This window comes from Oncorhynchus keta, unplaced genomic scaffold (assembly GCF_023373465.1).
Source record: "Oncorhynchus keta strain PuntledgeMale-10-30-2019 unplaced genomic scaffold, Oket_V2 Un_contig_5896_pilon_pilon, whole genome shotgun sequence".
NCBI classification, from domain to species: domain Eukaryota; kingdom Metazoa; phylum Chordata; class Actinopteri; order Salmoniformes; family Salmonidae; genus Oncorhynchus; species Oncorhynchus keta.
Window position 1 is genome coordinate 29,542 of NW_026288570.1, and position 14,469 is coordinate 44,010.

A 14,469-nucleotide genomic window follows, 5' to 3' on the forward strand; every position below is an offset into this window, starting at 1 on the left:
CTGTCTATGTTAGCCTGTCTGTCTCTATGTTAGCCTGTCTGTCTATGTTAGCCTGTCTGTCTATGTTAGCCTGTCTGTCTATGTTAGCCTGTCTGTCTATGTTAGCCTGTCTGTCTATATTAACCTGTCTGTCTATGTTAACCTGTCTGTCTATGTTAACCCCTGTCTGTCTATGTTAACCCTGTCTGTCTCTATATTAGCCTGTCTGTCTCTATATTAGCCTGTCTGTCTCTATATTAGCCTGTCTGTCTCTATATTAACCCCTGTCTGTCTCTATATTAACCCCTGTCTGTCTCTATATTAACCCCTGTCTGTCTATATTAACCCCTGTCTGTTTATATTAACCCCTGTCTGTCTCCAGGAGTGTTTGTAGGTCTGGGTCTGAGCGGTGTGGTCCCCACCCTGCACTTTGTCATCACTGAGGGCTTGCTGAGAGCCACTACTATGGGTCAGATGGGCTGGCTGCTCCTCATGGCAACGCTCTACATCTCTGGAGCCTGTATCTACGCAGCCCGCATCCCAGAGAGGTTCTTCCCGGGAAATGTGACATCTGGGTGGGTACAAGGAGAGGACCTCTGGGCTGCATGCAGACACACACACACACACACACACACACACACACACACACACACACACACACACACACACACACACACACACACACACACAGTGGAGTTAAATATAACTCTTTGGCTGTTCAGTGTGGGCTGATTGGTCCCAGATGTGTTTGTTTTGGGGAAACCTTTCCTCAGTCTCCCTCACACAGCTGAAGGTAAATAATGAATTGAGGACATTGTATAGGGCAGTGGTTAGGTCATTTAGTATGACAGTACCATCCTTTACACCCCCTCACGTGTGACCCGGTGGTTCCCCTTCATTAACACCCAGCTGGAGAAGGCAGGCCTGGGAGAGCTCGCCCAGAACAGGGACATCAGGCTGGGCCTCGCTGCCACTCTCCTCCCCCTTTCTGGTCCTCAGCTGGTGGGAGGTTAATATCCACTCTGTTACAGTACTTTAGGACAGTAGTGTGTGTCTCAGGTCAGTGTGTGTGTGTGTCTCAGGTCAGTGTGTGTGTGTCTCAGGTCAGTGTGTGTGTGTGTGTCTCAGGTCAGTGTGTGTGTGTGTGTGTGTGTCTCAGGTCAGTGTGTGTGTGTGTGTGTCTCAGGTCAGTGTGTGTGTGTGTGTGTGTCTCAGGTCAGTGTGTGTGTGTGTGTGTCTCAGGTCAGTGTGTGTGTGTGTGTGTGTCTCAGGTCAGTGTGTGTGTGTGTGTGTGTCTCAGGTCAGTGTGTGTGTGTGTGTGTGTGTCTCAGGTCAGTGTGTGTGTGTGTGTGTGTGTCTCAGGTCAGTGTGTGTGTGTGTGTCTCAGGTCAGTGTGTGTGTGTGTGTGTCTCAGGTCAGTGTGTGTGTGTGTGTCTCAGGTCAGTGTGTGTGTGTGTGTCTCCAGGTCAGTGTGTGTGTGTCAGGTCAGTGTGTGTGTGTCTCAGGTCAGTGTGTGTGTGTGTCTCAGGTCAGTGTGTGTGTGTGTGTGTGTCTCAGGTCAGTGTGTGTGTGTGTGTCTCAGGTCAGTGTGTGTGTGTGTCTCAGGTCAGTGTGTGTGTGTGTGTGTGTTCTCAGGTCAGTGTGTGTGTGTGTGTGTGTCTCAGGTCAGTGTGTGTGTGTGTGTGTGTCTCAGGTCAGTGTGTGTGTGTGTGTCTCAGGTCAGTGTGTGTGTGTGTGTGTGTCTCAGGTCAGTGTGTCTGTGTGTGTGTGTGTGTGTGTGTCTCAGGTCAGTGTGTGTGTGTGTGTCTCAGGTCAGTGTGTGTGTGTGTGTGTCTCATGTGTGTGTGTGTGTGTGTCTCAGGTCAGTGTGTGTGTGTGTGTGTCTCAGGTCAGTGTGTGTGTGTGTGTCTCAGGTCAGTGTGTGTGTGTGTGTGTGTGTGTGTCTCAGGTCAGTGTGTGTGTGTGTGTGTGTGTCTCAGGTCAGTGTGTGTGTGTCTCAGGTCAGTGTGTGTGTGTCTCAGGTCAGTGTGTGTGTGTGTGTGTGTCTCAGGTCAGTGTGTGTGTGTCTCAGGTCAGTGTGTGTGTGTGTGTGTCTCAGGTCAGTGTGTGTGTGTCTCAGGTCAGTGTGTGTGTGTGTGTGTCTCAGGTCAGTGTGTGTGTCTCAGGTCTGTGTGTGTGTGTCTCCAGGTCAGTGTGTGTGTGTGTGTCTCAGGTCAGTGTGTGTGTGTGTGTGTGTGTGTGTGTGTGTGTGTGTGTGTCTCAGGTCAGTGTGTGTGTGTGTGTCTCAGGTCAGTGTGTGTGTGTGTGTGTCTCAGGTCAGTGTGTGTGTGTGTGTCTCAGGTCAGTGTGTGTGTGTGTCTCAGTGTGTGGGGGATTATTCCCTCCTGTTCTCTACATCTGTCCTGGAGATGGTTGATATTTAGCCCCAACATGAGCCCTGTGTTCCCCACGTAGAGGGGAGGACCGGGACAGAGGGGCATGACGGCACATCGCTGAGTTAGATGGGCAATGTAGCGTGGCAGGTATTTGGTCTACACCAACTCCTCCATGACATAGTCTGGGCATGTTGACAGACAGACTGACTGACTGACTGACTTGAATCAGCTGTGTTCTACTAGTGGGGAAACCAGAACGTGCTCCTCTTGGGGTCCTGTGGGGAGTTTGGGGAAACCCTGGACTGATACTTCCTGTGTCTTTGGGGCCGTGATGTCTGGCTGACTGTCTGGACCATCTGATCCTCAGACATTATTTACTACAAACACGGAGAGTCCATGAGTGTTAACCTGGTCCCAGATCTGTTTCTTCTCTAGTCTGCTCCCATGTCCGTCTGTGGCAAACCAAACATGCCAATGAGTGAAGTAGTTGTCTTGGCACACGGGCTCATGTCGGCCAATAACGTGACCCAGCAACCATAGAGGCTAAATCAGAAGTAGCTGAAATCTTCACTGATCCTCCCTCTTTCTCTCTCTCTCTCTCTCTCTCCTCTCTCTCTCTCTCTCTCTCTCCTTCTCTCTCTCTTTCTCTCTCTCTCCTCTCTCTCTCTCTCTCTCTCTCTCTCTCTCTCTCTCTCTCCTCTCCTCTCTCTCTCTCTCTCTCTCTCTCTCTCTCTCTCTCTCTCTCTCTCCTCTCTCTCCTCTCCTCTCCTCTCTCTCTCCTCTCTCTCCCTCCAGTTCCACTCTCATCAGTTGTTCCACGTCCTGGTGGTGGCAGGAGCGTTCGTCCATTTCCACGGCGTGTCCAACCTGCAGGCCTTCCGCTACGCTGCCGGGGCGGGCTGTGAGGAGGACAATGCCTGTGAAGATCCTGCACGTCGTCACGTCAACACACCACCAGGGGAGACACACATGCATATATATATACGCATAACAGACACACACACACACACACATACACATAACAGAACAGACTGATGGAGGCTCATACACACACTGACTACACATACCCAGAGATAGCCCCGTCTCTCTCTGTACATACAGAAACCCCTTCGAGGACACGGGGAAAAAGACAAGGTTTTCTTTTCAGTTGGAAAAAAAATGACCTACGTCTCATTTGTTTTTCTTCTCCATCTCCATCTTGTTTTCAATAACTGCATCTAGGGTTTTGGACATTTGAGACTGGTCCCCCCCCCTGCCCCCCCTCAACAAAAAAAAAAGTTGTGTGAATTTTGAGTAATCTGTTGAAGTGGTTGTTCTGATTATCATCATTCTAAACGTTGTGCTCACCGTACAAAGCAACAAAAATATACAATGTGGGGGTTTCTTAATGCTCTAGTGGTGGGGGTTTCTTAATGCTCTAGTGGTGGGGGTTTCTTAATGCTCTAGTGGTGGGGGTTTCTTAATGCTCTAGTGGTGGGGGTTTCTTAATGCTCTAGTGGTGGGGGTTTCTTAATGCTCTAGTGGTGGGGGTTTCTTAATGCTCTAGTGGTGGGGGTTTCTTAATGCTCTAGTGGTGGGGGTTTCTTAATGCTCTAGTGGTGGGGGTTTATTAATGCTCTAGTGGTGGGGTTTCTTAATGCTCTAGTGGTGGGGGTTTCTTAATGCTCTAGTGGTGGGGGTTTACAGAAAGAAAGATAATTGAATTATGTGAAGTATGTTTTTTCTTCCATGAAAAGGGTGGGTGTGGGGGACGGGCAGGCTAGACGCTTTTCAACTTTTTTCATGTAAATAAGATTTCTAAATTCGGGTTATATAGATTTGTATTAAATATATATAATAATAATAATTTAAAAAACATTAAATAAAATACAAAAATGTTAAGATATTGAAAAAAAAAAAAATCGACAAAGATGATGAGGAAACAACCAAGAAAACACCATTTGTGTATAAACCAATCATTTGGCCAGGGGGGGTGAAGTGGGGTATATAGGAGAACCACACACTGTTGAAGGGTGCTATGGCACAAAGAGTTGAGACATGTGAAGGGGAGAGGGAGAGACAACTTCACAACGAGGGAGGAGGCTCAGCAAGGGTTAAGCCCTGGGTGGAGATGTGACCTGTGACTGGCTGACGTTGAGCCCCAGTTGACAAATCAGGTGCTGAATTCTGTTCATATTCTTTTCAACAGTAGTGCACTTACATGAGGAATAGGGTGCCGTTATGTCTTGACGTGTAGCTAGTAGCTACTTCATCTCATTGCATTAGACTGTCACGTCTAGTGTGTCACATCTAGTGTGTCACATCTAGTGTGTCATCCCAGCAGTCAACACAACCTTTCCTTCCCGAACATTAGAAACCAACGTTGGCGCTCGTCCAAAATGGCACACTATTCCCTTTTTATATAGTGCACTAATTTTGACCAGAACCCAACGTAAAGTCAATAGTAGTACAACGATATGTAAGGGAACAGGGTTCCATTCCTGATGCGTTTCAGTTCCTCGACCCCCTCAGTGAAACCGTCATCAGTGAAAGGTTGTCCGTTTCTATCTCCTTACCAAGTTGAGCCTCTCTTTCTGCTCTGGTATAAAGTGACTTTGTACTACGTTTTGTGTGAAGTGTGTGATTCATTGACTTTAAGATTACGGCCCAAAGGGCACCCTATTCCCTATTTAGTGCACTACTTTTGACCAGGCAGTGACCTATATAGGGAATAGTGTGCCATTTGGGACCCGGAAATAAAAACAGAAGATCAATATTTCAGAACAAAATATGCATCTCTAAAATGTGTTTTATTTGAATGCTATTATTTAGTCTATTATTCATTATCATCACAGGCTTTAAGTTGGGTTTTTATTGATCCAATACCGTTGTGATTGTTTGTGTGTTTTTGGGGGGGGGGTTTCTATTCTCTTTTAAAGGGTGTGTATGTGATCTGAAAAGACTGAAACATGTAATAGCAGATTCCCTCTGAGCGGTTTCACAACACTCTGGGGGTCTGTTTAGAGCTTCGTGTATTAGGGCTTGATTCAATCCATTGCTGAAGTTCAGCATTAAAACACGATTTGACATTTTAAAAGCAATGGTTTCGCTGAGACTGCATTCGTTGGAAACGCTGCGTAAGTCGGCTCAATGGGAGGTGAGCTTCGGCGGTACGGATTGAATTGAGTCCTTTTAGTTATTCATATGTATCAGATCTACTTTCTAGACGTGTATCTACGCCACGGTGCACAGCTGTGCTGAGGCTGAGAGCCTTCTCTCTCCACTTCAGATTCATCCGCCACACACCTGCTCAGTCGTACTGCTTCTGTACCTGTCGCTCCAGTTGAAACACTAACAGACATAATCAGGGAGGCAGTTTCCACTCTTGACTCTTTTAGGAGGGAGGAGTTCTTCTCCCTTTCTGTCCTTCTCTTGGGTTTGGGTCCTTGATAGCCTGGTCCCAGATGTGTTTGTGCTGTCTTGCAGTCAACTCATTGTCAGACTGTGACCGTCAGAGTTGGCTCGACGACACAAAGACATCTGAGACCAGGCTCGGAGGTCCTTAATGAATGCTCTGTGTTGAGACAATATAGATGTCTTCTCAATCTTCAGATCCAGAATGACAAGGCCTTTTGTTTCATTGACATTTCAACAGGAAAAAAACATCAATGGAAAACAGATTTTTTTTTTAATTTAATTTATTTCTTTTTTTTTGTTTCTTTGGGGAAGTGCATATTGTTTGTTGAAGCACACGTCCGGTGGTGACCGTGGGATTTGCAACAGGTCTTTATATCTGCTGTAATTGTTCTAATAAAAAGGGTTTGGATTCTGGGAAAGTTTGATGTATTTATTTGGCTTTGTGATATCTAATACTTTATGTTGATTTGAGGTGCATTTCAAAATGTCATTCATTGTGGGATTTTATCAGACGTTCCTCTTTTATTGTGCAGTTTTCTGTAATGGCATGTTTGTTTCTGGAGTTTTTCCTGCCCCGTTTGTAGTCCTACATGATTTTTCATTAGACTGTTGCCATCTAGTGGTGAAAGGAGGTATACACATGTGTGTACATTCTTAGGCCTGCATCTAATACTGTTGATCTTTCCACAATACCTCTCGATCTCCTGGCAGCTGCATCAACAGCACTGGAAAAGGTCAACACTCCATCCCATTTGACAAAAAGCCTGTACATTACTGTTCCATGGCATGCAAGTCTAGTAGAAGGGTTCAGTAAGGAGCTAACTGAGCTCTCTGGGATGACTGGTACTGAGTTGAAGCCCTGGGTGGTAAGCTTCCTGCTCACTGACTACAGTCTGGGTTGAAGCCCAGGGCTTCCTGCTCACTGACTACAGGGTACTGCAGTTGAGCCCTGGGCAGGATCCTGCTCACTGACCCAGGGTGCTGAGTTGAAGCCCTGGGTGGTAAGCTTCCTGCAGTGACAGGGTACTGGTTGAAGCCCCCAGTGCTTCCTGCTCAACTCAGGGTACTGAGTGAAGCCCTGGGTGGTAAGCTTCCCCACTGACTACAGTCAGGGTCCCCAGTGCTGCAGTGGTGGGAACACCAGGGTACTCAGTACCCTGCAGTGAGTGGGCAGGATCCCCACCACCCAGGGCTTGAACTCGGTACCCTGCAGTGAGTGGGCAGGATCCCCACCACCCAGTGCTTGAACTCAGTACCCTGCAGTGAGTGGGCAGGATCCCCACCACCCAGGGCTTGAACTCAGTGCCCTGCAGTCAGGAGGTACTGAGTGATCTGGAGAAGGTTTTCATCAAGGATGATGCTGTTCATCTTTCCCTCAATCCAGACTAGTCTCCCAGTCCCTGCCGATGACAAACATCCCCACAGCATGATGCTGCCACCACCATGTTCAATCTTGGTTTCATCAGACCAGAGAATCTTGTTTCTCGTGGTCTGAGTCTTTAGGTGCCTTTTGGGAAAACTCCAAGCGGGCTGTCGTGCCTTTTACTGAGGAGTGGCTTCCGTCTGCTCACTCCACCATAAAAGCCTGATTACTGGAGTGCTGCAGAGATGGATCCCCTTCTGGAAGGTTCTCCCATCACCACAGAGGTACTCTGGAGCTCTGACAGAGTGACCATTGGGTTCATGGTCACCTCCCTGACCAAGGACCTTCTCCCCTGATTACTTAGTTTGTCTGGACGGCCAGCTCTTGTAAGAGTCTTGCTGGTTCTGAAACTTCTTCCATTTAAGAATGATGGAGGCCGCTGTGTTCTTGGGTACCTTCAATGCTGCAGACATTTTTTCGGAGACTTCCCCAGATCTGTGCCTCAACACAATCCGGTCTCTGAGCTTTACGGACACTTCCTTCGACCTCATGGCTTGGTTAATGCTCTGACACGCACTGTCAACTGTGGGAGCTTATATAGACAGGTGTACTGCTTCTCCAAATCATGTCCAATCAATTGAATTAACACAGGAGGCCTCCAATCAAGTTGTAGAAACATCTCAAGGATGATCAATGGAAACACAATGCACCTGAGCTCAGTCTCGAGTCTCATAGCAAAGGGTCTGAATACTGATGTAAATACTTTTATTAAATTAAGTTTATGAATGTGAAAAAATGTCTAACGTGTTTTTACTTTGTCATTATGGAGTATCGTGTGTATATTGATTTAGGGGGGATAGAATAGTAATGTAACTAAATGTAGAAAAGTGAAGGGGTCTGAGTACTTTCTGAATGCACCATAACTGCCTCAATGTTGCTGGACCCCAGGAAGAGGAGCTGCTGCCTTGGCAAGAATGGATGTGGATCCTAAATAAATATAAATACCAGTCAAGTGCCAGAGTTAGAGCTTCCATGTCTGTTCTATTCATCCTTATTTCTATGGTCAGGCCATAGGGTATTACATGTAAACCAGATAAGCTAAATAAATACACAAATTATTGAATATGTAATTGGTTAATAAATGAGAAGGAATTCCCGAAATATTTAAAAAAGAATAACATTCAAAAATACAGGCCAAAGCACATCATGTTTTATTTATCCCAACAACACTGCAGAAGTCCGATCCACTATTAGACTATATTTCTCTATATCAACATGTGTAAAACCAACACTTGAACACTTAGCCCAACCTCCAGTAAATTACGATTATATTTGTTCATTTTAAAGTAGACCAATCTGAAAGTGCGCGTAAAAGTGGCGTCAGGTGTCCATGTCGGATTCCCCCAGTCCGCGCCTTCGTGTCAGCTGAACTGCGCTCCTGTCTTCACCCCACTGTCAGCTACAAGACAAACATGACATATAAAACGTGTGGTGGCCACAGAATAGATACATCTAGTCGAGGGAGATGAACACAGGAAAGAGTAAGACGCTACTGTAGAAGAAGATGGCCTGTTGGATTATTTTATATAAAATGGCAGAACAGTCTTTCTGGTTCCAGGTTCCTCATATATAAATAAGTAGCCTGTCATGCAGTATTGGGACAAATATACCTCGTCCAAAGTCTTGGCTAGTTTATTAACTCACTAAAGTGGTTCGTTGTCGAACTTTACTATGTGGGAGCGAATCTACTTTTACGCATCATTGATTTGATGCGTTTTCGTAATTGTTAGTCTCGTCCATTAATTATGTCAGTACACTTAAGCTGATTTATTAGAAATTGCTTCATTAATTCAGTCATTCATTGATGGTTTGATTGTCTGATTGATTAATACACTTCGTTTACATATTAAACTACAGGGGCAGCCATGACAGGAAGGTTGATGCTTGGTATTGTTGCGTCACAATACAAAATGCCTCTGATGACGTGTTGATCAAACACCAAGCTGCCACTGGTGAAATGACGGATCATTAGCTGATTGAACTGCAAGGTGAACGTCGTAAGTACACCTGTCTGCCTGTTTATCAGATAAATGAGGGGATAGACACTTTTATTGAGCACCAGTTATATATATATATCTAAGCTATTAGAAATTAATTGAACAAAGTTGTTACATTTTAATGGATATATCTTGTCCCAAATAATTATTTCAACTCAGAACTGAATGTGATGAAATTAGATAAGAGACAGTAAGTAATAACATGAAAAACATTTCCCCAAATACTAAACATGTTCCTGTGGCTCTCTTTTTATAGAGTTTAATGGTGCTGAAAGCCACTTCCTATTCCAAGTATTCAAGACTAGAAGGAACATTCTGATTAGAATCCTGCAGACCAGTGAATGATGAATAGGAGGCCCAACCTGAATGGGTCTGGAGGACCAAGGTCCATCGGTGTTCCGCTGCTCTGTCCTTCTAACAGAGTGCTGCTGGAGAGAGAAGAGGTCAGCCAGGCCCCAGTGATGGCCTCCTCTTTCAGGCCCTCAGCGTTCCCCTCCCTGCATGTTGTACCTCGTGCTCCCAATCCTGATGAAATCAGGCCCAAGAGGCCCACAGCTGCCCACAGAGAGAGGAGAGACCTCCAGTCCCTGGTTCCTGTCCAGGCTGGATGTCGTGAGTCTCCCGGTTGGTTTAACAGCAGCAGCTCCCAGCTACCTGCCAAAACCAACAGACGCAGGCGCAACAAGGACCTTTCCTTCACTGAGGTTCTGAAGAACTACAAGCTTCTGCCTGATTCCCGGCCCAGCAGCCCAGAGAGCCTGTACCAGCCTGAGACAATGATACCTAGAATCCCTGTCAGCATCACGAGACCTGATGTGAGGCCTAGCAACCTCGGCAACCAACTAGAAGGCCTGTTAGACCAGTCGGCCTGGTCCAGCATGATGTTCAGCCTTCCAGACCTGAGGGAGGCCTAGCAACCCTCAGCAACCCACTAGACGGCCTGTTAGACCAGTCGGCCTGGTCCAGCCTGATGTACAGCCTTCCAGACCTGAGGGGAGGCCTGGCAACCCTCAGCAACCCACTAGACGGCCTGTTAGACCAGTCGGCCTGGTCCAGCATGATGTTCAGCCTTCCAGACCTGAGGGGAGGCCTAGCAACCCTCTGGGCCCCACTAGACGGCCTGTTAGACCAGTCGGCCTGGTCCAGCATGATGTTCAGCCTTCCAGACCTGAGGTAAGGCCTAGCAACCCTCGGAACACCACTAGGAGAAAAGTTAAGCCCAGTAATCCTGTGTGTCCCGTTATACTCGAGTCCCAACCTACCAGTCCTGTGAGCATCACCACCAGTGCTGTGGACATAGTCCAGCCTGAGTCCCGTTCTACCTGCCCTCTGACCCTGGAAGAGCTGCCCTTTCAGAGTCATGCAGCTTCAGCAACAATGTGTTTGTTCTCTCCATGCCGAAAGCTGCCCAGCCAGAGGAGGCTGCCAGAGGGAGCAGCAGCCCACCCAGGGACATCATCAGGCCTGAGGCCTTCGTCCAGACAGGACCCCTGCTGGCCAGGAGAGCCCAGAGGGATGCTCCTCCTCCAAAGGTCCCCAAACCCCCGGTGGCCCCCCGGCCCAAACTGCTGCCCTCCCTGGGCCAGGGCAACGTGTCCCTTGTCAGTGCCAACGCCTGGGATGAAAGGACCAAGAAGAAGAGAAAGAAAGGTCAGCACTTCTCTTTGTGCAATGACACATTTTGTCTGTTGAATATATTGTCAATATTGTATAATGTATGTTGATGGCTGATGTACAACCAGGAATATGATTTTAATGTTTTTAAATATTCATAAATTAATTACTAATAAATGAATGTAACATAATGTAATGTAATTTAAAGGAGTCAGAGTCCAGAGGTCTAGCCTGGGTCTGAGGCATATCCCCCGTGACGTAGAGCTGGCCATGATGAGACCCCGTCTGGTCAAGTCAGCTGTTCCCTCCCAGCAGCCCTACCAGCCGTGGGACGACGAGGACGAGGTGGACATCTACGCCCTGAGGCGAACAGCCTACATGTGTCCCATGTACGACCAGGAGGAGAGCAGCGTCAGGGGCAACAAGAGGGTGGCAGTGGAGGCCCTGGACAACATTCCTTTCAGAAGGAAGATCACCTTGTGTTATTTCATGGGGGTCGCAGGGTCATGCTGCCAAAAGACTACTAACCCCACCCCCTGAATTCACAACAACCCCTTTGTCCCAGACAGCGAAGAACAGGACACACACAGAGAGACAGAGTGGACACCAACAGGGCCATAGGAGGGACTGAGACCCTCTCAGTTGAGGTTAGGAATGTCAGCTACTAAAAGGCTTCTATAGACCATCTCTGTAGCAAGAGAACCTCCAGTGATCAGACTGGGCTGTCCTCTGTCTCCCCTCATCTCTGATACACCAGACTGGGATGTCCTCTGTCTCCCCTCCCCTCACCACTACTCCCCCAAGAGGACCCCTTCACCCTGCCTCCCATCCCCACTACTCCCCCAAGAGGAACGCTGCTCCCTGCCTCCCCTCACCTCTTCTCCCCCTCGAGGACTACAGTCTCTTATCTCTAGATCAGTGTTGGGGTCAGTTCAATGTCAATACAGTCAATTCAGGAAGTAAACTGACATTTTCTCATAGTGGCATTGAGGAAAATTGGAATTGGACTTTCAGTTTACTTCCTGAAATGTAAAGGAATTGACCCCAACCCTAATCTAAATAAACTACTAGATCTCTATGATGACAGAGTCTCAGACAGAAAGACAATAATCCTGTTACTGTCCAGGACCTTGTCTTTACATTTCCCTGAAGCATTACAGAAATAAAAACAAAGTGTTGAAGAAAATACAATCTTTGGAGTTTTGAGAGGCTGTTTTACCTAGTAGTCCATCACATTGTAACGTTGTTCCTTCTAACAGAATGGTTGTTCCACCTAGTAGTCCATCACATTGTAACGTTGTTCCTTCTAACAGAATGGTTGTTCCACCTAGTAGTCCATCACATTGTAACTTTGTTCCTTCTAACAGAATGGTTGTTCCACCTAGTAGTCCATCACATTGTAACGTTGTTCCTTCTAACAGAATGGTTGTTCCACCTAGTAGTCCATCACATTGTAACGTTGTTCCTTCTAAATTTGCTTCCTGCAACACTAACTCAAAAAAGTTCTGGGACACTGTAAAGTCCATGGAGAATAAGAACACCTCCTCCCAGCTGCCCACGTTGCACTGAAGATAGGAAACACTGTCACCACTGATAAATCCACCATAATTGAGCATTTCAATAAGCATTTTTCTACTAGGTCCTGGCCATGCTTTCCACCTGGCTGTTTCCTACCCGGTCAACAGCACTGCACCCCCACAGCAACTCACCCAAGCCTTCCCCATTTCTCCTTCTCCCAAATCCGTTCAGTTGATGTTCTCTAAAGAGCTGCAAAATCTGGACCCCTAACAAATCTGTTCCAGGCTAGACAATCTGGACCCTTTCTTTCTAAAATTATCTTCCACCTAGTAGTCCATCACATTATTACTAGCCTGTTCAACTCTCTTTCCACCGTGTCGTCTGAGATTCCCAAAGATTGGAAAGCACCTGCGGTCCATCCCGTTGTTCCTTCAAAGGGGGGACACTCTTGATCCCAAACTGCTACAGACCTATATCTACCCTACCATGCCTTTCTAAGGTCTTCTAACAGAAGTCACCAAAAACAGATTACCATTGTTCCTTTAACAGAATCTCACCATACCTTCTCTGCATTGCAACCTGGTTTCAGAGCTGGTCATGGGTGCACCTCAGCCACGCTGTAAGGTCCTTCTAAATGGTATCTTAACCGCCATCGATAAGAAACATTACTGTGCAGCCGTATTCATTGATCTGGCCAAGGCTTTCGACTCTGTTAATCACCACATCCTCATCGGCAGACTCGACATCCATTGGTTTCTCAAATGATTGCCTCGCCTGGTTCACCAACTACTTCTCTGATAGAGTTCAGTGTGTCAAATTGTAAGGGTCTGCTGTCTAACAGACCTCTGGCAGTTCTATAGTAGTGCCATTGTAACGGTTCCTTCTTGGACCGAATGGCTCTTCTCTGTATACATCAATGAGGTTGCTCTTGCTGCTGGTGAGTCTCTGATCCACCTCTACACAGATGACACCATTCTAACAGAATGGTTGTTCTGGCCCATTCTTTGGACACTGTGTTAACAACCCTCCAGGCAAGTTCCATGCCATACAACTCTCCTTCCGTGGTCTCCAATTGCTCTTAAATACAAGTAAAACTAAATGCATGCTCTTCAACAGAATGCTACCTGCACCTGCCCGCCTGTCCAACATCACTACTCTGAACGGCTCTGACTTAGTAATACGTGGACAACTAACAAATACTTAGGTGTCTGGTTCACACTGTAAACTCTCCTTCCAGACCCATATCAAACATCTCCAATCCAAAGTTAAATCTAGAATTGACTTCCTATTTAACGTTGTTCCTTCAAAGCATCCTTCACTCATCACTGACCCTTGTAAAAATGACCATCCTACCAATCCTCGACTTTGGCGATGTCATTTACAAAATAGCCTCCAATACCCTACTCAACAAATTGGATGCAGTCTATCACAGTGCAATCCGTTTTGTCACCAAAGCCCCATATACTACCCACCATTGCGACCGTTGTTCGCTCTCGTTGGCTGGCCCTCGCTTCATACTTCGCCAAACCCACTGCCTCCATGTCATCTACAAGACCCTGCAGGTAAAGTCCCCCATATCTCAGCTCGCTGGTCACCATAGCATCCCCCACCTGTAGCACACGCTCCAGCAGGTATATCTCACCTAGTCACCCCGAAAACCAATTCTTTCTTTGGCCGAGTCCTCTCCTTTCAGTTCTCTGCTGCCAATGACTGGTTGTTCCAACTACAAAAATCTCTGAAACTGGAAACACTTATCTCCTCACAGCTTTAAGCACCAACTGTCAGAGCAGCTCACAGATTACTGCACCTTCTAACATTGGTTGTTCCACCCATAATTTAGCCTTCAAACAGAATACCCCTTTCCACCTACTGTATTTAATGAATGTATTTATTTTGTTCCTTTGCACCCCATTATCTTTATTTCTACTTTGCACATTCTTCCATTGCAAATCTACCATTCCAGTGTTTTACTTGCTATATTGTATTTACTTTGCCACCATGGCCTTTTTTTACCTTTACCTCCCTTATCTCACCTCATTTGCTCACATCGTATATAGACTTGTTTATACTGTATTATTGACTGTATGTTTGTTTTACTCCATGTGTAACTCTGTGTCGTTGTATGTGTCGAACTGCTTTGCTTTATCTTGGCCAGGTTGCAATTGTA

At 46.6% G+C, this 14,469-nt stretch overlaps 1 protein-coding gene and 1 pseudogene across 1 annotated transcript; both read left to right on the forward strand.

Moving 5' to 3' along the window:
- LOC127925585 (adiponectin receptor protein 2-like) overlaps positions 1–1,047 on the forward strand; it is a 28,160-nt pseudogene extending 27,113 nt beyond the window's left edge.
- Positions 1,048–10,140: 9,093 nt separating this feature from the next.
- LOC127925588 (uncharacterized) lies at positions 10,141–11,324 on the forward strand. Its single transcript, XM_052510556.1, has 3 exons — positions 10,141–10,343; positions 10,513–10,820; positions 10,993–11,324. Exons 1-3 carry the CDS (start codon positions 10,141–10,143, stop codon positions 11,322–11,324), a joined length of 843 nt encoding a protein of 280 aa, XP_052366516.1.
- The last annotated feature ends 3,145 nt before the right edge of the window (positions 11,325–14,469 follow it).